We start from the raw sequence: 26,522 nt of genomic DNA, 5'->3' as shown, positions 1-26,522 counted from the left end.
GAGATATTAACCATGTGCTCAGAAGCCGTACATACAAACCCAAATGTAAGTAAATTAGCCTATATTGTTAGCCCTCTAAAATGTACAATAAAAGTTTTAAAAGTAAAATGGTACTTACAATAAAGATTAGAGATAGAAGAAGTAATAAGAGATGAAAGAGCCTAAAGGGATACAGGACGGTGGTCAGTCATTGCCAGTGAAGGAATGTAAGACGGCTTCCATGTCGCCAGGGCTCTTTAACAGATCACCAAGATCCTTCTAAGGTGAAGGCAACACTAGAGAATGTCTGCTCCTATAATAGGACTAAAAATACACCTTCTCCCAAACTGGAAAATTGGCAAAGGTTTTGTAGTGAGAAAAATGCAACCACCACAAATATGAGCCTCATTTGTGATCGTTAATCACAATTTAAATTATTCCAAAATATTTTAATAAAATGATTATAGAATACATGGGACTTTTCTAGAGCCTTATAAAAACTGCTGCTCTACATAATCAATAATAAAAACTATGCTATGACCATCCTAAACTGAGGATGGAGCTAAAGATGAATTTAGGAATATTTTCATATGACAGACTGATAGTTATTCCCCACTATCTGGTCTCCCTATTGTGTAGGTATATATGCAGCAAAAATGTATGCAATTAGGTAAGTCATGGCCAATTACTAATTCTAACTCTGATGGCTATGATATGCCCCCAAATTGATGATTATAATTGGCTTTTCAGATTTTAGCCTTATTGTGGAAACCCAGAATCAATGCGGCTAGGCAGGAGAGGAAAAGAAAACATTTGTGCAAAATTAATCAATTCATAGCTTAAAGCCAAGCATGACTCCTTGATGTCAATTTATATCCTGTACTTTTATTTACCGATTGTTTTAAAAATGAAAGCAACACAAAACAAGCTATTACTTACTAGAATGGATGTGAATATCTCTCCCATCTTTCAAGATGCCAGCAGCTACTCTACTGGGTTAACTAACTCACCAGTGTGATGGTATGGTTTTTATTTAATATGCAAGGATTAAAAAAACTATCAAAACAACAGAAGTAAGTCCAGCACTGACCTCTCTCAAGTTCAATCAGATAGAATTCCTATCAGGCCTATTTCTCCAAGGAACTAACAGGAGCATATGGAGGTTCCCAGGCTAGAGGTCCAATCATAGCTACAGCTGCTGGCCTATGCCACAGCCATTATCAACGCCAGATCCAAGCCATGTCTGCGACCTACACCACAGCCGTACATTTTTTTTAATGACCACACCTATGGCATATGGAGGTTCCCGGCCCAAGGGCTGAATTTGAGCTGCAGGATGAATCCTTTAATGCACTGCAATGAGCCAGGGATCAAACTCATGCTTTCACAGTGATCCGAGGAATCTCATATTCAATATGAGCTTGATATCTAAAATATACATGAAACTTATCAACTTGGTATCAACAAAAAACAACTAAAAAATAAGCAGAGGACTTGAATAAAAATTTTTCCAAATAAGACATACAGACGGCTGACAGATACACAAAAAGATACTCAGTATCACTAATCATCAGGGAAATAGAACTCAAAACCACCTGAGATCCCAATTCACACCTGTCAGAATGGCTGTTACCAAGAAGTGTTGGAGTGGATGTGGAGAAAAGGGAACCCTCATGCAATGTTAATGGGGAACATAAACTGATGCAGGTACTGTGGAGAACAGTATAAAGATTTCCTCAAAAAATTATAAATAGAGCTGCCTACAATCCAGCAATTCTGAGTATTACCTGAAGAAAAGGAAAATACCAATTTGAAAAGACGTACTCCCGTGTTCAGTGCAGGATTATTTACAATAGACAAGATGAAAGGAAAAAGAACACGTGTGTGTGTGTGTGTGTGTGCAGGGGAATATTAGTCACAAAAAAGAATGAAATCTTGCCATTTGTCATATTACATGGATGACCTAGAAGGTACTACATGAAATAAGTCCGACAAAGACAGAGATACTGTATTACTGTATGATTTCACTTATATGTGGAACCTAAAAACAACATAAAAGGAAGTTTCCTTTTGGCACAATGGGTTAAGGATCCAGTGTTGCCACTGCTATGTCACAGGCTGCAACCAACTGCAGTGTGGGTTTGATCCCTGGCCTGGGACTTCCAAATGCCATGGGTGCAGCCCCCCCCCCAAAAAAAACAAATAAAAACAACAAAAATGAATAAATAGAAACAGACTCACAGACACAGAGAATAAACTGGAGGTTGCCAGAGTGGAAGGAGGTGGGGGAATAAATGAAATAGGTAAAAGAGATTAAGAGGTACAAACTTTCAGTTGTAAAACAAGTCAGAGAGATGTAAAGTACAGCATAGGGAATATAGTCAATAATATTGTAATAACTTTGTATCATGACAAATGGTTATTCGACTTATCAGGATAATCACTTTGTAATGTATAAAAATACTGAGTTATGATGTTGTACATCTGAAACTAATACTGTATGCAAATTATAATCAATAAAAATGTAGAGAATGTATTTATCAAAGATGAGAAATTTCAGTCTTGATGTCATCATAAAAAGACTTGGTACTGGTGATATTAAGGCGTATGTACTTACTCTGAGTACTATATAAGACTGTTAAAGAGTCAAATGAGTTCAAGTTAAATCTAATAGAAAATCCTAGGTCAACTTTTAAGCAACACATGGTATGATATATTATTAATAATTGCTTATTCATTATAGCAAATGAATACAAATGGTTAACTGTACAGAACAGTTCCAACCTACCTAGTTAAACCTTCATTAATTTCACTGCTTTTAAAATTATTTCTCCAATTTTCTTCTTCTGTATATAATCTACTGCAATCTACTAAATAAAGCTTTAGGCTTGCCTGCTAGAAAAGATGTCTTTGTGGTGTTTAGGACCACTAAATAAAACAGGTTCCTTATTTCTACTATTTAAAATATTCTACGTGTTTTTACTCCTTTGGGAGTAGAGAAGCCCTTTAATATTTTATTAAAGGGACAAATGGCACTAACAGAAACACTTTAGTTTGAGAAATAAAGTTTTAGTTAACTTCACATCCTTCTTCACAACTTCCCAACCTACTCCAAAGACCAGTATATTCATTCTCAGAACGGAAAAGACACTGAACCAAAAAAAAAGAGCCAAGTGAGAGAGTCTTTCTCCTTTCTAAGTCTAGCCCCCAGGCCACCATGAAGTAGAAGAACTCTTTATGGCTCCCAGGGTACAGAGATACACAGGAGTAGGGGCAGGATCCACATGAAAACTGAAGAAACAAATCTTTGCTTTTTCTTAATTACTTTCAATATAATTAAAATTTGATTATTCTTAAGATTATTTCATATGTTAATATCTGAAGTCAGTTTGATTTAAAATTCTTATATTGACATTCATAAAGATATTAAAATATATAAATTCATTCTGGTAGTAATTTGGTTTTACTGCAGTCAAGTGGGAAATCTTTAAAATGAAAACAGCTGCTCTGGGACTGAGATGAAAGGTGAGCCAAAGAAGAGAAAAGAAGAAAAAGTAGTTCTTCCTAAATTGGCTTAAAGTCAAAATGCCCTGTGAAAATAATACTGTCCACCCACTACTGCACTAGTAAAAAGCAACGTCCTATATTTTGGCAAAAATTATATCAACTTAGTGTGATATACCCCATCATCAAAAGGTCTGATGTGTATGAGGGTTTTTTTTGAAAGAAAAAATGACTAAATAAATGAATAAAGGGACTTCCTTTGATGGAACAAATCTAAAATAAGAAACCCATGAAAGATGTCCTTGGTGGCTAAAAGGTTATCGATGTGATACTGATACAACATTTAACATAGGAAGAGGAAAAAATTAGTCGGAAAGAGGAAGAGAGCCAGGCTACTTCTAGTCCTTTCTGAGTCACTCCTTTGGTATTTTTTTTCCCTATGTTTTATTACTTACTGTGTTAAAATACTTTCAAATTCAAATAAAAATTTTTCAATAGCTATTTCTAATGCTATACTTTTAATCTGACTATCAAACGCAAAATTTTAAGAGAAGATTCCTACTATTCACAGAGGACAACTAAAAAAATTACTAATGCCATATAATTTCAAAGGAAAATTCAGGTGTTATTCCTCCACCCCCCATAATAAGCCAGATAAGAGTGACAACTGTCTTTCTGTCCTAAAGAAGGCTTCTACCAGAAGCCTTAAAACCATTTAAGAGTTTCCCTTCTTCTAATGGTGGAAGGCAGCTATGAAGTAGAGGAAATCTTAGTGGCTCCCAGAAGATAGAGATATATAAGAGTAGTAGCAAGTTTCTATCTAAAAGCAGACATTTTTGCACTTTTCAAAGTCGCATTTGATAATTAATGAACTGAGATAAAAGAAGATAAGCAACATGAATTTCTTATACCTTGTTCCTAAGAACTTCCTAGATTATGATATTTACATTGAGATTAAACATAAATTACACTAAGGTTAAAAAAAAATGAAAAACCTGTAAAAAGAGAAGACTCCTAAATTGCTCTACAGTTTCAAAAATACCTTAAAATCACAGATTGGTTATTTTTTTTCCAAGAGAACTGAAGCCCCACATTAAAATAGCATAGTGAAATAAGATAAGTACTAAAATCCTCAACTTTCCCCCTCTTCTCTCAGTTGCTAGTAACAATCTTTAGAAAGTTATTCAGTTTCTGTTTTCTCAGACTTGCATTTCTATATCCTCTATTTTTTTAGTTAGAAAACTAAAGAACCAAGAGATTCAGTAAAGCACTTGATGAAACCAGATTTACAAAATGAAGTTATATTCTGACAATGTGAAATAAAAATGAAATACTTCTTACAAATATAAAATACTAGCTTCTGTCATCAATAGAGACAAATGGTTTTGCTAGTGGTTTTCAAAGTAACCCACTCATGACTAGACAAAAAGAAATTGAAGCACTGGCACACATATATAAAATTTATCAAAAGGCACTATTATTACTATCTTCCATGGCTCAAGGCAGACTTCAGGGGTCAAGGAAAGTCCTTTTATTCAGTCTGGCACTTACAACAACTATATAAATAGTGTGTATGATTATTGGTCACTTAAAGGATATTCTAGTTAAGTTTCTCTTGCTGCTTCTTATTCCATCATTGCACCTACCTCCCTCTCGATTTTTGCACATAAAAGAAAAGCAAAGTTTAAGCCACAGAAAATGTCAGCTGCTTTCTTAGGAAGATGAATAGTACAGCATCATATAGTCCTGGCCTTTTCCTTAAGTTAACTAGAACCCTGAGAGGAAGACTTTTGTGGGAGGGAGAAAGAATGTGTATGTGTGTGTGTGTGTGTGTGTGTGTGTGTGTAAGACATGGGGCACAGAGGAGAGAGAGGATTATATTCCTAGAAGACACAGAGAAATATTAGCAAGATGATTTCTATTTATCAGTGTTGACAATAATGTGATATTTGTTATTTTCAACTGGGTCTAACATAAAACTAATAAACCAGCATTGTAAATTATATACCATAGATAAGACAACCAGTTGCAGATTGAGAGAGCACAAAAATCACATTGCATGTCACCTTCACTAGTATTTATTAAAACATATTTCTTAAGCAAACTATAAATAGTAGGCTTATTTTAAAAGATATACAATCAACTTAAAAATAGTTAAAATCTGGACAGTTTACAATGGAAAAATTTATTAAATAACCATATTAGTATGAAAATATACTTTAAAGGTTAAGATGTTTAGGATTCCAAACTTTGACAAGTACGTGCTCAAATCAAAATACAATTTTTCTGTGAGTTTCCAGACATTTCACAATAAATCTGGGGTAATTAATTATAACATTGATCAGTAAAACCCAATTAGACAGTTATACCATAGCAAACATAAATGAATTACCTCGTCTTCGCCCATAACTCCTTGCTGCATGTAAACAAAGGACAGATTGTAAAATGTCAGAACTAAAAATAAGCCCACATATACAAATATTTTTGATATGAAAATCTATGTGGGCATCTGGAAATCAGTGTTACTTTGTTTTAAGAGCTACCACAAAGTCATCATATAATATCTGCATGGTGTCTTTAATATTTACAAAGCACTTTTTTTCTATTTTTTGATTTGTTTATTCATTTTTAGTTCATTCATTCCATTTATATTTACTGAACACTGACTTTTTGTTAAGCACTGGGCTAAAGATTGGGGATTAAACAATGAGTAAGAGACACACTAATTCTTTTATTATAGTTTCTGAAAGAAAAACCTCATGGTGAAAAAAGGAATATGCCAACTGCCTAGAAGCCAAGAGTTCTCTACAAAGCACTTTTTATCACATATGTATCATCTGAACTGTATAAAAACTGCAAAATTAACAGGAAATACGTTACTCTCATTAATGTTAAAATTCGTGAATAAATATTTGTTTTATCTAATTAGGATCAGAAAAATGTAACACTTCATGGTTAAATAGCATCTCAAATAACTTTCCCAATGAATGGAAACAACTTGAACTAAATCCTTATTTTTCTACTTATTATAAAGCATGATATAGCATATACTGTCCAACAAGTAGCTATTCAGAACTGATTCACTTTATACCAAGCCCTGTATGTAAAAAATAAGTGGAAGATACAGAAGAGTGATATAATAATATTAAACTGATCCTCTGAAGCCTTTAGAACTTTATTAGATAGACAGAATGTCAAAAAAACCAACCCATGTTCAAACTTGCTTAGTTGAAGTAATGATTAATGATATATGATAGCCAATAATGCTATCAATCTTTCTGGTTCATGTTATAACAGTTTATATCTCCACCTCTGGAGTAAGAGGGACTGAGATATGAATTGTTATTAGCATCATCAAAGAACAGCACATACGTTAAATACTATAAAAATATAAAGCAGGAAGTATTTCAACCTATGTTACTAGCAGTTTACCTAATTCCTGATGGAAAAAAAATGCTCTATTTTATTTAATTTTTCATAAGAAACTATCAGTTAATTTTTATCACATCTTGATTTTAAAAAATTCCTCCCCTCGAATTTGAGTATACAATGAGTATTTCTATTCTGGAATAAACATATGAGATCAAGCAGTAAACTGAAAACAACTGCCAAAATTAAGATCTTATTCATGTTCATGCATTTTCTAGGCCTGGGAAAAATTTGATATTGAAAAATCTCAAATCAAAATACATATCAAAAGTTGTCAGAAATGTAGTCTCTCCAAAGGTATAAAACTGACAGATGAAAAGAAAACATTTCACATCATTAAATACATTCTATTATAGAGCTTTTACAAAATATTTAAAGAAATGTTTACACTAAACCCTTTATGTAATAGAAGGTAAGGATATAACATTAGTTCCCCTATAATAAGGAGGAAAAACTTGTGTACTTGTAATCATTTATACATCAAGAAATAAGTCAATAAATCTTACATCAAGTCTCTCTCTCTCTTTTTTCCCCCTTTATTGCTTCACCTACAGCACATGGAAGTTCCTGGGCTAGGGGTGGAATGAGAGCTGCAAGCTACAGGCCTACGCCACAGCAATGCCAGATCCGAGCATCATCTGAAACCCATGCCACAGCTTGCAGCAATGCTGGATCCTTAACCCACTGAGTGAGGCCAGGGGTAGAACTTACATCCTCAAAGAAATCTACATTCGTTTCTGCCGTGCCATAACAGGAATTCCCAAGACCCTGCTCTTCTTAAGGCCTGTAGAAGTCTTCAATGACCTAGATAACAAAATTCTAAATGCTGCTGCCACCTATACACTCTCCCAAGACTACTATCTAGGTACGTAAGCTATCTATACACACAAACTATATATATACACACACAAACACATACAGAGGTAAACTATACATAAGCTAGTATACAGGTCGAATAAATCTACCACGCTTTGAGGTAACTAGAGCTCATGGACAGATAAAGTCTGCAGTAGATGATAAAACTAAAGACAGTAGAATGGCATGGAAGCAAATGAAGTTATTTTATATAAAAGATGATGTGGAGTTCCATTGTGGCTCAGTGGGTTAAGAACCCAGCATAGAACCCGAGTTGCTGTGGCTGTGGCGTAGAACCTCCATGTGTTGTGGGTGTAAAAAAAAAAAAAAAAAAATAGGAAAGAAAAACAAGGTCTCAAAGAGATAGAAAAATCAGGCAGTAAGAATTTCAAAAGGAACTATCAAGAATAGGCTATAGAAAATTCTCTGAAGTCTTTTTCTTTCTTTCTTTTTTCTTTTTAGGGCTGCACATGTATGTGGCATATAAAAGTTCCCGGGCTACTGTCAAATCAGAGCTGCAGCTGCTGGCCTATGACACAGCCACAGCAATTTGGAATCCAAGCTGTGTCTGCGACCTACACCACAGCTGGAGGCAACCCTGGATCCTTAACCCACTGAGCAAGACCAGGGATGGAACCCGCATCCTCACGGATACTAATTGGGTTTTTAACCCTCTGAGCCACAATGGGAACTCCCCCTGAAGTCCTAATAGTTGTATTAAGCATGGAAATGGTCTGGAGGCCCCAAAACACTTCGTAGTAAGTCTCAGGAGTTGGTCTTTCTGCTTATCCTTAGGCCTGATCTAATGGCATTTAATCCAGTATAAATTTGCTTTGGGGAATTTCATTCATGGCTATAGAGGGTCAAAGATTTACAGAGCAAATGAAATTGTTTTCATCAAATTTACAGTCAATTTATGAATTATGATCAAGTAACAATATGCAATATAATTCATGACCTATTGAGGAAGCTAGCATCTTAACCAGTTTATGTCTTAGCTGTTACATTCTTAGCTGAGGTTACTCAACACTAAAATAGTGAAAATATGTACAAATGTTCACAGCATCTTAGGCTTCATCTCATTCCTAGGCTTGAAGATGTAATTTAGAAAATTCCTCCAACTATCTCATACCTGAGGAATTTTAGAATCCTGTAAAGAGCTATTCCACTTATTTTTTTGGATAACTCTCAGATTCCAAGTCTGTACATTACCAAAAATAGAACTGACTGCAGATGAAGCTAAACCATGTGAAACATCTCCTATTCCCTGTCAGAGAAATAACAAATCTGCTACCACTACGCCAAATAGTGGTGTGTATACTCACTTTTCTACCAATATTCCTATCTGAATTTCAGGGATACATTCCATTATAATTCTGAATGAGAATTATCAGAAATCCTCAGTGAGAAAAAAAATCATTAAATGTCCAGTATTTAATATGTTCTAATTAAATAGACTTCTTTAAACAATATGCCCCCACCAACTCATTCAGAATATAATTTAGGAAAAAAGCAAACAATTTGTTGTATTAAAACACTGTATTTAGAACATTAACTTTCAGGTACATAAATTTATAAAGCATTATAAAAAATTGAGGAACTGACTAGTTAACATATATGTATAAATATATACATATATATGTATGTGTGTTAAAATATATATTATACACACACACACATACACGTATTTCTTTGTTTTAAATGAAGAAAATAAGAAGGGTGTGAGAAAAGTCTTAAGACCTTTCCTATGTGAGTGACTTTACAGTTTGGTCCTGGGTTGCCAATGACCTTATTTAGGTTCTAACCCATAGCCACTTAAAAAGAAATACAATGATTCTAACGTTCTCCTTAGGATCCTTGTGCCCTTATGTATTGACTCTATAGTTGTGCTGCCTGAATTCCTGCAGCTGGAGGAAAGGACAGCTAAATATACCAGATCATCTAGAAATATTTAAAAGTTAAAGTTCTCTTGGTGTGAGACTAAAGCCATTCTTATTTTTCGCTCTAAAAAAGCCAAAACCAAGGAAAGAAATACACCCCCAAATCATAATCCTTTTCAAGATCTAAAATGAATCTGCTGTTATCCACTTCACTTCCGTCAGCATAAAAAAATAACCGATTGCATATTCAAGTTTCCTATTTTCATGACCTAATATACGAACATGATTTCATTACTGAGTAAATTTTCCTAATTAAAAGATACATATAACTCCCCCCCCCCCAAAGTAGAGCAAGCTCTTGATTACACACATGGCTGTACGTGGCTAATCACAACAAATGTGAATTTCAAACCAGCTTGCTAATACTTCCCCTATGTAACTGCTCTATCTGTTCCCCTTTTGAAATAAAAATGGAAGTGATTTTCCTTGGGAGACACGTAAAGAGAGTATAGTAATCTCCACAGTAATAGAAAGAAATACTCAAACATCATTTTGTATTGCTCCTCACCACTAAGGGAAACAGGGTGTTTCTTAAATTTTTATTTTGTATTTTATTTTTTACTATTGATAATACACTTGGAAATGTATACACTTTGAAATTAAAGCTGTTATTTCAACATCAGAGAGCAAAACCATTCCTACTTTTTGTGACTTCCCTCAAGCACTTCTGGATGTTAAATTTGGACCCTTACACAATATCTGGACTATTCAATAGTGGCAGTGTTCACTAGTCATTTCAATGCATTTCTAACTGAATTGGGAAAAAGTCTGTTCAGAAGTATGAGCCTATTTGCAGTTTTATTTCTGAAGTATTTTCAATTGTTAAAATTAAAAAAAAAATCCAACAACTTCAGGAGGCATACAGGTATGAGATTATATTTTTTTCTGTATCGTAGTAAACAGGCTCAGAGTTAAATGGTTTGCCAGCTATACTTTGTAGCTTTACCTAGTTTGACCAACTTCCTGACCTTTATTCCACTCCCTGTTTACCCGTTACTGAAAGGAACACTTACATGTTTAGCCATAAGGCTAATTAACCAGGAAGGTAGAATCACAAAACCTTTACAGTGTTTGCCTTATCTTTACAACAACTATACTAATATTCATATGTTATTTTTGTATGGACTCAAATCAAGCCTGGCACCACTGTAACATCACGGATTTCTGTATTTTCCAAGGCATGTTCTTAAACTATAATGGTCATTTATTTTAATTTATTTTGATGATACTTGTGCATCATCAAAAACCATCTTGGGTACCACAAGGGGCAAGCATACCACACTTTACGAAACACTGCTTGAGAAGTCATTTTACTTTTCTTGACTCCAACTTTGTCCCTGTATTGCTTCCTCCAAATGGTTCTAGTTTGACTTTCTGAAATAATATAAAACAAACCTTCCTTCTTCACTGTAACATCCTTCCAATAGTTGAAAATACCAGTTATGTCTTCTCTCAATTTTATATTCTCCACACAGATTATGTCCTCTGTCCAGAGAACACAGTTTTTACTCTGTCAACATCACTTGTGTCACTGTTCATCACCCACTGCCATTACTGGCTTTTACTTTTAGGAACTGTTCTCCTTTAGGTGAATGAATTCACTCACTTCTCACAAACACCCCTGAGGCAGGCAGCACACTGTCTCTCTTAAACACATCAGGACTCTCAGTCAAAGGGAAGTTAGGTAAGCTTCCCAAGATCACATAGCTAGAAACAGCAAACTTGGGTATAAACTCAGATAACCTGGTTCCAGAGACTGTGGTACCAACCAACCCCCAGCAACTACTATTAAACCACCACACACACAAAACCTGATGTATAATTTATCATCAATCTTGATTTTCAAAGCCAGTAAGTGATAAAACTGAGTCAACTGCCTAACTAAATAAATCTGTGACATACTGAAAAGTGAAATTTTAAAGGTCCACGTACTGAGACACCAAGATTCCTTTAGTCAGTCACTAACATCCGACAGTAATTTAGGATAGGCAGAGGGTTTGGTATTGACATCACTCAATTCTCACTTCTCCCTCCAATAACCTGACGTCTACAAAATAATCTAAATCTTTAATACTCAAATACCTCCTCACCCTGCAAATACACCCAATTTTCTGCTACTGCTTTTCCTCTTAACCAATGATCCCAAATGAGCAAAATATTTCTTCTCTTTTGGGATCAAACTGTTTCTACTTGTGTAAACATATTTCCATGTCCTAGTTTCATTATCATTTTTCTCCCCTAGTCATTTGCCAGAAGTTCAGAATTTCCAGGATGCCTTATAGTACTGAGTATGTACTACAGCCCTAAAGTGGTAGATAGTGAAGAATGCTCACATGCTAATAACAAAAAGAAAAAAAACACATTTGTCCACAAGATGCAACTCTTCACTGCAATAAAACATACTTATGTCTACTATATGATGAAATCCTTTCAACCTAACATCTAGATTATTTATAAGGGCTTTAAGGCAGCTGATGAAATCAATTTAATAATGCTCAGTTTAGCCAAAAGTATAAGCTATAAAAACACTATGGCTACTAAGCTCTTTGCTCACACAGGACCGAAGCATTCTATTGTGATTACAATATACCTCTGATTCATCTGAGTTTACTATGTAGTCAGCAGTCTAAGAGCATCTGTGAATTATCCAACTAATTATCTCATACAGTACTTTCTTCAGATGGAACTTAACAGAATATGTGAAACATGCAAATTCAAAATTTTCCATTGAATTGCTTTTTTATAAGTTAAAATAGAAATGTGAATAATCTTTGCTTATCACATGAATGGTCCATAAGATTAGAATTTAAGGAAATTCAGGAGGTGTGTGAGTGTGTGTGTGTGTGTACAAAAAACCTAAAGCTATCATTATTTTATAAATCCAGCCATGGGAACAATGACGCTTATGATCTCTTTTGTTTGGTAAACTCAATATCAACACCATAATTTTTAGTCAAAGATTTAGAGTTCAGAGATCAGTTACTTAAATGACATTGCTTTTTAATTCTATGATAGAAAAAACGTTGAATTAAGTCTTGGAATGCAATTTCTAGTGCCTTTCCAGTCAGTCCTACCTAAACACTGTGATTCCTGAATTGGTAAATATGGACTCCTGGTCCACTGTAAGGTCTAGTTTGAAATGGTCTCAGCCTGGAGTGCACGGTCTGGGCCCACTGTTAGTTCCCTGGCTACCCTACCTTGAGGATCCTCATGAACAGATGATCCAAGGCTTACACTAGGCTGGTGTGCCATGGGCAACTCATCAACTCACATAGAAGAGTCAAATGGTGAATGAACCAGTCAATCACCGCACTTAATGCTTTGTCTCTTCAATATTTTTCTAATTCCAAAATCCTATCTACTTTGACAATCTCCTATAAAGTAGCCTAGACTTTATTCCCTTCTTTTCATCTTTACTTAATATCACTTTTTGGGTAACACTAGAGTTCACATGGTCTAGCTTTGCACCAGCTGTTTTTTCAGCCTTTGCTCCTTAACTTCATTGCCATCTTTTTTCAATAAAGCTTTAGTTGACAAAGAGGTACTAAGACATTCTAGTGACACAGTTACGCATTTTGAAGTAAGTCCTATACTTTCTCTACCATTTCTTCTTTATTCTTCTTTGTACTTTTGTGAGGGATGGTTTAATCCTCTGCATTTTCCACAGCCATGGATGTGCTAGGTATTGTGACTCTGAATACAATGTTTGTCCAAAAGAAAGAAAACTAATGAAAATTCATTTTTCACCAGAGTAAAATTCACTATGTAACTTTTCTAGCTAGAGTAAGGTTAGTGTGACTACCGTATTTATAGAATCATTAGCATATTCCTCAGGTGAACATAAACACAAGTGCTATACTAAGTAACAAGCTCTATGCACTTTGCAAACATCATCTCACTTAATTCTCATAATGAACCTTGAGGCTGTTATTCCCATTTCACAGATGAGAAACTAAAGCTCACATAAGTTACTTGATCAAGGTAATACGATCAACCGGAAAGCAGATACTCAAACTCAGGACTGTCTGCAAAGTCATGATCACCGAATTAAATCATACCGTCACAAATACACGTCAATGACTGTTTTGCCAGTGAGAATACACTCAAACGCCTAATTCTGCTTTCTGTATAAGGAAAAGTTGTGGCTTTATTTTTATACTTATAAAATGATTAACTTGTGTGTATGGTGAAGGTTTAGAGAAATCAATTAGAAATATAAAATAATTTTTTAAAACTTACCATTTAACATCAACAGATTGTCAGTTCCTGGGTGTGGATAGCTCAATCGACCTTCAAAAAGACAGGAAAGGGAAGTTTGAAAATTATGGAGCTATTTGAAAAGTAAAAAAAGGGAAGCAGAGTAGCAAGGAGAAAATTACTGAACACAGTAGAGTTCTTATAGAATAAAAAATTAATGTTTAGCTCAAAGTGTATTAACTAAATCTTTGAAAGCTGAAAACAAAAACAACAGTTAAATTTAGTTCTTAAATTAGCTTCAAAAATTGAAAACAAAAAGCAGTTTACTTCAGTTCTTAGATTCTAAGAGCACAGTGTGATCTGGGAGCAATGCTTATAGAATAAAGCCTACTTGTTTTTTTAAATATGAAAGCAATATAGGTATCCTAGTCTTTCAAACTTATTATAGGATGTGAAGTTTTAAAAAATATTTTCAAAGCAGTCTGTAATTCTCTCTACAGATTTCTTTTCCCAAAAATACAAGGTGAAGGAACGAAACTTATGTTCTTCAATAAAAAACAACCAAAATATTAAAATAAAAAATAAGCAGCAAAAACCCACAACTTGGGCACTGTATTCAATGACTGTATAAACTGTACTTAAATAAAGAAGTTTTAATAAAAACCTCTTAAAAGTTTTATTACAAATGACATTGGAAATTTAACTTGTTCAAAGTTCATAAATGACATAAAAATACCAAAAATGAAAATATTAAAGCTTTCTTTTGAGTTATTCTTCATTAAAGAGTTTTGCCTTTACTAAAACGCATAATGGACAACGGTACTGAATGCTGCTGTGGAAGAGAAAAAAGGTGTGTGAAAAACTGTGACTTACCCATCAGTTTTACATCTTAACACTTACTTCATTAAATGCCAACAGTGACATGTAGTGGTCATTAAAATACAAGATTTTCCTTTACTGCTTGAGTCCCCAATAAACTACCAGAAAGGTACATTAAAATGCACTTAGAAAACGTCTAAAAATTAAGTATCCCTGAGATTGCATCTTAGCAACTTTTAGCACAGCCTTTTAAAAAGACACCATGACAGGGTGTAATGCATTGACACCAGAGGGTGACCAATAAACATCGGCATGGATCTGACAAGGTTAGTAAGGAGTCAGATTAACTTCATCACCTTTACTACCTACAGCAAGTACTTTAATACTGTAAAGGTCCTTTATTATACACAAATATCTCATACAAAACAGAGATTTTCTATTGGCTTTTGATTATGAAGTTAAAGAATATGATCATCTACCAGAGCAAAATAATCCAACTTGACATTAAAATAGATATAAGTACATGTACATGCACTTCCCCTGATTTCTAATTTAACTACAGCACATTTTGTTTTCAGACTCAACATGGTTAAACAAATCAGACATTTCTGTTCTTCAAAGGACAATTTTCCATCTCATTATCTACTCCTGAGTTTCATGCAGCATGACATTAACTAAATGACCTCTTAGATAAAGTTTTCATACTCTAAAAACACAAATAAGTTTATTCTTGTGATACTTTGGTATGGAGTGAGAAACAGGAGAACAGTAAAAAAGGTACAAGACAGAAAGTGTTAGGAAGTAGACAGAGCTTTCTTAAACAAGACTTCAACAGCATGGAACATTACTTTGAAGAATCATGGTTTATTTTGGAAATATGCCTATTTCTAAACATCTTGTTGCAGATGACCAAACTTAGAGAACAATTTAAGGTCATGAAAGAAATCACTGTCATTTCTTACTTGAGACTGAAAATCAAAATCCCTACAAAAGTGGCAACCTGCATTGCTCTGTTCACTTCAACAAGTTCAGTAAGTCTTATATACTACTGATAGTGCAGGATGCTGAGGATACAAATAAGAGTGAGATACAGCCTCTGCTTATGACGTGGTAGGAGGGATAGACATAAATACGCAATTTCAATAAACTCTGCCAAGTATGAAGAGTCACTGTACAATATGTTATATAAAAAAACCACAAAGGAGCTAACCAAGCCCAGGGATTCAAGCAAGACCGCCAAGAAAAGTAAGCTAAGTAAAGCCTTAAGCCTAGTTCCTCTTCCAACGACACTCAACTTTCAATTGCCACAAAATTACCCTCTAATAGGTTCACTGTCCATGTTATTTATTCCAAGCACAGGTAACAAGATATTTTCATTACTAACAGTCTTTTGACTTCTTGGCTCTGAATGGACTTAAAAGGCACACCTCATGTGGAAAGTTCAAAAGAGAGACATCTATTTGCAAATAGATATATGTATATATTTGTAAATGTTTTGAAATATAAATCTCCAGAGGACTATCTCTCAATATAACTATTAAAATACTCCAAAATGAAATATGCAAATTTAGAGAGAGTTAAAAATCATCCAGTGAGGCCCTATAGCTCAGGGGTTAGAGCACTGGTCTTGTAAAAATTATCCAATTACTTTTTTTTTTGTCTTTTGTCCTTTTGTCTTTTGTTGTTGTTGTTGTTGCTATTTCTCGGGCCGCTCCCGCGGCATATGGAGGTTCCCAGGCTAGGGGTCGAATCGGAGCTGTAGCCACCAGCCTACACCAGAGCCACAGCAACTCGGGATCCGAGCCGCGTCTGCAACCTACACCACAGCTCAGGGCAACGCCGGATCATTAACCCACTGAGCAAGGGCAGGGACCGAACCCGCCACCTCATGGTTCCTAGTCGGATTCGTTAACCACTGCGCCACGATGGGAACTCCCCAATTACTTTTCCTCTACCACAGGGAAATACTAAGACATTTTTACAATTTAACTTCTACAGTTATATCTTACACAAGACAGTATTAAAACTACTTTCATTAAGAACCTCTCAACTGATAGCAACAACTAACATCAGAGGGCTTATGATGTGCCAGGAACTTTTCTACGTTCTTTACAACCAATTATTTGCCCTCATAACAATCCTGTGATAAGGTACTATTATCTTTTTGCCACAAAAGGTTGAATAGCTTACCCAAGGTTATACCACTTGCAGGTGGCATTGGCAGGATTCGATCCAGGCATATTAGTTCTACACTATGCTATAATGCCTTTGTAGCTAACGACATAATCTGGAGAAGAGTATGCATGGTTGGTTTTAAGGGAAATTCATCCATTAAAAAAAAAGTCACAGAATTAGTATATATGAGACAATTTATATTTTAATATAGAAAAGAAAAAGAAAAAAGCCACACTGCTATAAAACCAATTTCTCCCTGTTGTCTAAGAGGCCTGTGGCACAGACTGTAGACTAACACCTGTTCCTGTCAATACTTGGACACAGAAATGGGCAGACACAGGACCACCCAGAGAAAAAAGTAAATTCCCCAGCCTTCCTTATAGTTAAGTGCACATGTTTGTCTTAAGATCTGGCCAATGGGATGTGAAACAAAATTGGTATATGATGTTTCTGGGAATTATCCTTAAAAGGGAAGATTTTCCCTTTCATTTTTTCCCCGCTTGCTGAAATACAGATGCAATGGCTCAAGTGAAACAGCCATCTTGGATCACAGGGCATAAGCTGGGTATGAAGGATAGCAGAACAAGACAGGAAGACTCTAGGTCTACGTAACTCACAATATCACTTCTAGGAGTGTTACATTTATGTAAAAGAAAAAAACTTCTATTTTGTTCACGTTGCTTATGAGTTTTCTGTTAAACCAGAAGAAGCTAACCTTATAAATAAAGTCCTCTAGTAATGAGTTTAAGCAAACTGACTTTAGGTAACTGGGCTATGGTTATTGTGAAAATATGATAAAGTATAATAATTTAATGATGGTTTTAACATATCTATAAGCAATGAGTATAAAGTAATGAGTATATACTATCTCTTGGTACTTTTTCTTTTACATTACAATACTATAAAATTTAAAATAAATAATTTTGAAAACTACATAGTCTTAGGTGTCAGTGAATAACTAGAGTAAAGTATCTTAAAAATTGTCTTAGTCTATTCTGGTTTAAATAATATACATAGTATATATATAAAAATAATTCATGTTAGTCATTTTAGATGTTTCTATTAGAGCACCAAAAAACAGAGAAATATGAAAACTGTATACTGCTTATCAACTGTAAAGACAGATGACCAGTTACTAGAATCTCAACAAAGCAGTAAAGACCTGCAACAAGCTAAGCCAATATTAAAGACCATTCACATATATATCACACATATATACATTGAAAAAAATATGCATCATTGATATATATTTCAAAATGTGAGTACTTCCTCCAAACTAATTACCTACTACTACTAATAAGAACTTATAAAATAGTGATAAAAGTAATATTTCTCATTTTTCCTTGGGTTTAAACATACTTTTAAAATTACAGAAATACAAATTAGAAGTGATAAAATGAAGCAATCACTTCCCCAGCATCTCTTAATGTTTGTGTATTCTCAAGGTAAAAATCTCCAGGTAACAAGGAGATCTCCATTTGGTGAAGTATCATTTTATTTCCTTTCCCAAATTCCATACTATCTTGGTTCTCCTCTATCAGCTGCCACTCCTTAAGTTTCCTTTGCTGTATTCTCTTCCTCTTCTCAACCTTCAAATGTTAAAGCCCCAGTGTTCAGTCCTTGGACTTCTCTTTCCACACTGCCTCCCTAGGTGATATTACCTACTGCCAATATTCACACATCACCTCTAAGCAGATGACCTGCATGTTTCTGTCTCTAACGGCAACCTCTCTACCCCAACCCTGTATTTCCCCGGATCAGTAGATAGCACTTTCTCCCATTAGTTTGCTCATACTGAAACCTTGGGTTATCTTTCCTCTCCACTCTATTTGATCTGTGTTTCAATCTGTTAATTGTTCGGTGATTCACAGAGCCCAACCTGATTGCTCTTTACCAGCTCTGCTGTCTCCTGAGTCCAAGTGCTCCCTATCTCTCTGCTGATAGAATAACCTACGAGTCTAGCCTCCGTTCAGTAACTTGTTTGATCCTTTTAAAGCCCAAGTCAGCTCATGTTGCTCTACTGCTTAAAACTCTCCCACACTTTGTTTTGTAGCTCCTTGTCCTCTACCATTCCAACAACACTAGCCTTGGCTATTACTCACACATGCCAGGCGTACTCCCATTTCAGGATCAGTCTATTCCCTCTTTCTTCTGTTTGAAATGCATTTGCCTAGATGTGATCAAAGCCTGCACCTCACTTCATTTAGGTCTCTAAGAGATGCCATCACAGAGACCATCCTGTCCAAAGGAACAGCTTCTTTCTTTCTCTATTCCCTTTCAGAGTACTGATTTTTTTCCCCTTCAGAGTACTGATTTCTATCTTTATCTGTCACTAAAACAGGACTTTGTCTTTTTTTATTCCCTACTATAACTCTAGCATCTAAAACACAGCTCAGTATATAACAGACTCTCAAATATTTGTTAAATGGATGATTGAAATATCTCATCTACTCATGTGAACAATGAGCTCATCTGAAGCACACACCTTAGTATATGTTTGTATGTGGGGCATAGAAAGGACATGCTCTCAGTCAGTGGGAAAAAAAAAAATCACAGAACAAGCTGTTATCAGTTCACTTCTAAACCCTTTAAATATGAAGAGAGGAGGGAAGAAGATAAGTGTTACTTTCCGCTCTTTGCTAAGATTAATTTTTCCCCTTCTCCCCAACTGTTTCCTTTTTTATTTTAAATGATTTTTATTTTTTCCATTATGGCTGGTTTATAGTGTTCTGTCAATTTTTTATTGTAGAGCAAGGTGACCCAGTCACACATACATATATACATTCTTTTTCTCACATTATCATGCTCCATCATAAGTGACTAGCTATAGTTCCCAGTGCTATGCAGCAGGATTTCACTGCTTATCCAATACAAAGGCAACAGTTTGCATCTATTAACCCCAAATTCATAAATGCATCCAAAAAATGAATCTCTAAAGCCCCAACAGTCATGGTTAATGATGCCAACCTATTCCTCATTAGCGATGAGAAAAATGCTAAAGAACAATGCCACACACTCTGTCAACTCCTTTTCATAGAAAAAAAAATAAATCACTTATTAGAATTATAAAGAGTTGGAGTTAGAATAATAAAACCAATTAATAAGAGAGGCAGTACAGTGAAGTGGTTAAAAGCAGAAACTCAAGAGCTATTAAATTTCACCACCTACTAGCACTGAAACTTGGACAATTACTATTATTAAGCCACCACCGACATCCAACTGTAAAATAAAGGTAAATACCTACCTTTAGCTGTGAGAACTAAATAAGTTAATACATACATGTAGAGTCCTTAGGCAGTGCTTGACATAAACCAAGTGCTCAATAAATGATATGTATGGTATGTTATATATTGTATTCATATGTTAAACACACACACACACACACACACACACACACCCTTAAATGAAAAGATCTAATACTTCCTTTTCTTGTGCTTTAAATAAAGCATTGCTCCCACTGGTTTGGTAGATTGTCTTGTATTTTTTTCATTATCTACATTTCACCTTTACTTTGAAATCCAGTTAGAGAAAAAAAATGGTTCATAGGAAGCCTGGTAAAATCCACTCAGAATGTGGTCATTACCAACCTTGAATAACTCCAATCTCTGCTCAGATCCAATGGGCAGGACAGTCATTCCTGACCTCACTCCCAAATCTCAATGCATGCCTCATAAAAGCCTAAGAATAAGATCATACAAATGTAGAAAAGACCCTTAGATCCAGATCTCAAGAAAGCAACAGAATCATTCCTTCCCTCCATCTAATAAAAGACATCAATCTAATTAAATTTCCAGGAAAATTAATCTAGTTAACTACTCACTCTTAAATCAGAATCCCTTCACAACTTTTTCACCTAATAATTATTTATAACTTTAAAAAACTTTTATCCAATTAATACTACAAAATATTTTAAGAAACATCAAGGAACACAGAATATCAAAAAGTTTATTTCAAGTAAAGTATAATCATGTGAAAGACAAAAACAACAAAAGGCTAAACTTACATCATTAATCATCTGATAAGATAAGGTATTATCAGTAGGTTATTGCAATAAACCTAGTACTAATTGATATATGCAATCAATGTTAAAATCAAGTTGCACTACTGATCACAAAACTTTAAATTGTAAAAGAGTTTTTATTAATGAAAATAATATTAAGAACAGCAAATGGGCACTTGAACATACCACTGGCAGTATAACTGGCATGAAATTTAAAAATAGTAGGCAATATATGTCTAGAGCCCCCAAAACAAATGTATTACATCTATTCTACGGAAACAAACTAGAAAAAGTCACTGATTTTTATTTAAAAACTGAAATACCTAAATGTCCAAATGTTGGGCAATGGTTATACAAACTATTTTACGTGCACATAAATAATTTTTAAAAGTTCTAAATGAATATTGATAAAAATAAATTACTGTAGAAATGTGTTTAATCATTCACCCAATAATTTGCTGAGACCCTTCTATTTGCTTGGCACTAAAATAGACACTGATTCCAGATAAAGCAAAAATGGGAGGTGGTCATTGCTCCCATGACACACTATCATGTGAAGTGATACATACACTGAAAAAAAAAAAAAACTGACTGAATATAAAATAAATCATAAAGGTGCTCCCCTGAAAAACAAATATGGTTCTTTAACAATCTTTACCAAATTAACCTACCATTGACTAGGAGTGTTAGGGAGGCTTCGCCAAGGAGATAAGGGATTATAGAGACTTCCAATTAGCATGGAGGACAGAATACATGTGCTCACCTCTGCTGCTTTCCAAAACCCCTAAAATAACAGCATACAAATTTTTTTTTTTTTCCCACTGTACAGCAAGGGGGTCAGGTTATCCTTACATGTATACATTACAATTACATTTTTCCCCCACCCTTTCTTCTGTTGCAACATGAGTATCTAGACAAAGTTCTCAATGCTATTCAGCAGGATCTCCTTGTAAATCTATTCTAAGTTGTGTCTGATAAGCCCAAGCTCCCAATCCCTCCCACTCCCTCCCCCTCCCATCAGGCAGCCACAAGTCTCTTCTCCAAGTCCATGATTTTCTTTTCTGAGGAGATGTTCATTTGTGCTGGATATTAGATTCCAGTTATAAGTGATATCATATGGTATTTGTCTTTGTCTTTCTGGCTCATTTCACTCAGTATGAGATTCTCTAGCTCCATCCATGTTGCTACAAATGGCATTATGTCATTCTTTTCTATGGCTGAGTAGTATTCCATTGTGTATATATACCACATCTTCCGAATCCAATCCTCTGTCGATGGACATTTGGGTTGTTTCCATGTCCTGGCTATTGTGAATAGTGCTGCAATGAACATGCGGGTACACGTGTCTCTTTTAAGTAGAGTTTTGTCCGGATAGATGCCCAAGAGTGGGATTGCAGGGTCATATGGAAGTTCTATGTATAGATTTCTAAGGTATCTCCAAACTGTTCTCCATAGTGGCTGTACCAGTTTACATTCCCACCAACAGTGTAGGAGGGTTCCCTTTTCTCCACACGCCCTCCAGCACTTGTTATTTGTGGATTTATTAATGATGGCCATTCTGACTGGTGTGAGGTGATATCTCATGGTAGTTTTGATTTGCATTTCTCTTATAACCAGCGATGTTGAGCATTTTTTCATGTGTTTGTTGGCCATCTGAGCATACAAATTTTAAAGAGGCACAACCCTCATTAGGACAAAGAGACTGGACAGGATGACAGAAGAATCCTATCAACATGTTTGGAAGCTGTGAACATGAATGGTTGAGTGGCAGCTGACTTTGGGGACCAGAAATCACTGGAGGCACTGAAAGCAAAACTGATGTGCTCATGGAGAAGATTATCTAGAAACAAGCCACTTACCATGGCAGAAGCCTAGAAAGCTCCATAAATAAGCAGCTCTGGCTATCACTGAGAGTAGATATGGGGTAGAACTCAAAACAGGAAGACTGATGATTGCCTGCTGGTTTTTCATGAACCAGAGAGACACGCAGCCCCTTTGTGGCTTTTTTAAGAAGGCTATGAGCCAGGCCTACAGCTCCCAGGCAGAAGAATGGAAGACATACATCCAGGGCAATTTCCCAGACCAAAAGAAAAGACCTGAATACACATATTGTGACAGTTCCACCAGACTGGTTTACAGTAATGCTTACTAGATTATAAACCCCAACTACATACACAGAGTTTCCAATCTCCATCTCTGTATGTTTAAAAATGAAGGGTCAGCAAAGGATCATAAGATATTTGATGAAAGTCTCCAGCATGAGGGAAAAAAAGAATAAAATCAAACAAATAGAAAAGAGGAACTTGAAGAAGCACAGACAATACAAGGAACTGGAAGAATAATCTTCAAACACTATAATAGAGTGTTTAAAGATAAGCACCCAAAGAAATAGAATCAAAGACACACAATAGGAAAGTTCTGAGAATTTTAAAAAGAAGGTCTTTAAAAGTTATTTAGAGAAAAAATTTGAAACAAAAAAGAAATCATTAGAAGGGTTGAAAATAAGAGATGAGGAAGCTTTCCAAAAACAAAACAGATAAAGCAATGGAAATTAGAAAAGCAAATTAGTATAGGAGGTTTAATATTTCAGGAAAAGAATTAAAAAAAAAGAGGTAATATAAAAAAATAGAAGGGAAGAAATGATCAAAAAAATACCAAAACGTTCCAAGAACTGCAGGAAATTAATCTCTGAATTAGGAGGGTGCCAATGAATATGAAGCTCAGGAAATAAATCAATTCAGTGGAAGGAAGGAAGGAAGGAAGGAAAGGGGAAGAAGACAGGTTGGTAAAGCCTCCCCACCACCATACACTAGAAGACCCATAGTTCATTATCATGAAATTTGAGAACTATAAGCTTGAAAATATTCTAAAAGGCTTCCAGTACAAAAAGCAAAATTTAAAAATAAAAAAGGCAATTAATCATACAAATGTATAGGTTTTAGAACAGCATTACCTTCAATATTCTAAATTACTAACATAAAATTCCATACCATTCAATCATCTAATACAGAGTAAACATGTTTCATACATATGGGTCTCAAAATTTATATCCCCTCTGAAGGAAGGTACTGTAAGACAGGCCCAATAAAACAAACGTATATGGAGGAGTTCCTGCTGTGGCACAGTGGGTTAAGAATCCAACTGCAGCAGCTTGAATCTCTGCAGAGGTGAGAGTTCTACCTCAGGCCGGCACAGTGGGTTAAAGAAACTTGCATTGCTGCACTTGCAGCAAAGGTTGAAGCTGCAGCTCGGATTCAATCCCTGGCTTGGGAATTTCCATATGCCGCAGATGCAGCCATTAAAAAGAACAACAACAAAACAAACAAACAAACAAGCACATGGAGATCAGGACATGATTTCCAAAGGAAGAAGGAATTCCTGGGATTAGGAAGTCCCAATATGGAAGTTATGGCAGGCTACAGGGGTACAACACCAGGAAAAAAAAAATTAATCTAGATGATTATCTGATGTTTTTACATGTACTGAGAAGCTTCAGAAGTCTATAAATATATTTTGGGATGAATCAGTGATAAGTACTTAGAAAATTCCACAAACAAACCAAAAGAGACAATGACCAATTTCAAGAAGAAGAAAGCTATACGAAAAAGAAAATGCCATAGTACATAACATATGAAATTCATCTATTAATAATATTTGCATTATCATAGTAATTAATATACCCTCTGATTTAAACAAAAATTGTCCTAAAATAGTTTTGAGAGGACAGAGCGGGGAAAACATTGGGGGTATGGGTAAGCCAAAGTAGACAGTCAACAAATACTACCTAAAAGGTAGGAAATACAAAGCATAAGCCTATTACTTATAAATAGTTACATGAAGAACTGGTGAAAATAAAGTTGAAAGTGGCTACATCTAAGGAAGAGGAATCAGAAGTAGACAGAGAAGAATGGGGGAGAAGACTTCTGCCTCATGGCATTATTTAACTTTCTAACCTATATATACATATATATATATACGTATTTTTTTAAATTAAGTTTTAAAAAGTTAACCAGGTTGGAAGGAGGTAAACTTTTAAATATCTCAAATATCGTAAGCTGATATATTTAAAAAGAAAAGGTTAGAAAAATTATACACCAAAAATATCAAACATGGTTATTTTAGCTTGTGGAACTGTTGATAATTTTAAAACATTTTTCCAAACTTCTTTTGGTGAATGAATACTACTTTTTGTAATAATAAACATTTCAAAAGAACAAAGTCCTATACTCTGAAGGAAAACCTTCATTAGAGGTTCTCAGATACTCTTCAAATACCATAAAGCAGCTAAAATTCATAAGCCTTATTATCCTATGTACTTGTTTTTATCACTGCAAATTCTATACAAAAAATACTTTTTGCTGTTTTTTTATTTTCAGTGTCAGAGTTATAAGCCCATATTTAAAGTTCTAGGAGATGCTTTGTGGTGAATAACAGGCCACTAATAAACAAAAGTGTGCTCAGAATAAATAAATGTGATTTTAAGGAATTTCATGGTCATTTCTGCATGATGGGTATTAGTTTTTTAAAAAGAAATCACACAAACAATAAATGGTAGAAAGGGTGTGGAGAAAACAGGGCCCTCCCACACTGCTGGTGGGAATGTAAACTGGCACAACCACTATGGAGAACAGTATGAAGGTTTCCTTACAGAACTAAATGCAGAACTATCAGCAGTACAACTCCTAGGCATATATCTGGAGAAAACCATAATTTAAAAAGATACATGCACTCCAATGTTCACTGTAGCACTACTTACAATAGCTAAGACATGGAAGCAACCTAAATGTGTATTAACAGAGAAACGGATAAAGAAAAGTGGTACATATACACAGTGGAACAATACCTAGCCACAAAAAAGCATGAAATAATGCCATTTGCAGCACTCTGGATGGAACTAGAGATTCTCATACTAAGCGAAGTCAGACAGAGAAAGACAAACATCATATGATATCATTTATATGTGGAATCTGAAAAAATGACACAAATAAACTTATTTATAAAACAGAAACAGACTCACAGACTTCAAAAACAAACTTAGGGTTATCAAAGGGGAAAGGTGGAGGGAGGGATACCCTTGGAGTTTGGGATCGGCACATGCACACTATCACATATCTGTGATAACTGACATGGCGGTGGATATGTATATATGTATAACTGAATCACTCTGCTGTACAGCAGAAACTAACACATTATAAATCAACTAGACTTCAATAAAATTAAAAAAAATAAGGCGAAAAAAAAGAAATCTCAGTCTGTTGTAACTCAAATCATTTAGATGCATATTCAAAGATGCTTGGAAGAAACAACAATTCAACTACGTTTTAAATTTAGTAATATTTTTGCTAATTAAGACAAATACCTAAAAAGAAATAAAACTTTAAAATCGTTATCCATGATAGCAATATTTCCAATAAGTTTTCTAAAATAAGAACGTGTATAATTATGTTTTTGAAATTTCCTCTTCAATCTGCAGATACTTCTAATGACAGAACTTAAAAACTCTTGTAAACTGTCCTTTCCTTAAGATGAAATAAATTCCGAGTAGTTGAGGGATAAATGTATCAGGTATATCACAAAGTGATTATCTCTTAAAGTCAGAATACATTTAATAAAATCATATGGCT

At 34.9% G+C, this 26,522-nt stretch overlaps 1 protein-coding gene across 12 annotated transcripts in view; it reads right to left on the bottom strand.

The window, feature by feature from the left end:
* CPEB2 (cytoplasmic polyadenylation element binding protein 2) overlaps positions 1–26,522 on the bottom strand; it is a 71,159-nt gene that overhangs the window by 24,682 nt on the left and 19,955 nt on the right. For 8 of the 12 annotated variants that reach the window (XR_007137583.1, XM_047799376.1, XM_047799372.1 and 5 more), the window contains 2 exons: positions 13,947–13,997; positions 5,876–5,899 (listed from right to left, as the gene is read on the bottom strand). Coding sequence is in view for 11 of the 12 variants with exons in the window: in XM_047799376.1 (XP_047655332.1) it covers positions 5,876–5,899; positions 13,947–13,997 (75 nt within the window). In the remaining variant the exon portion in view is untranslated. The remainder of the gene's footprint in view (positions 1–5,875; positions 5,900–13,946; positions 13,998–26,522) is intronic. The other 4 variants (XM_047799378.1, XM_047799373.1, XM_047799375.1 and 1 more) reach the window with 1 other exon arrangement.

The sequence above is a fragment of the Phacochoerus africanus genome, chromosome 10, assembly GCF_016906955.1.
Source record: "Phacochoerus africanus isolate WHEZ1 chromosome 10, ROS_Pafr_v1, whole genome shotgun sequence".
NCBI lineage: Eukaryota > Metazoa > Chordata > Mammalia > Artiodactyla > Suidae > Phacochoerus > Phacochoerus africanus.
Note: the sequence above shows the minus strand (reverse complement) of the source record. Positions and strands in the feature narration are given on the sequence as shown.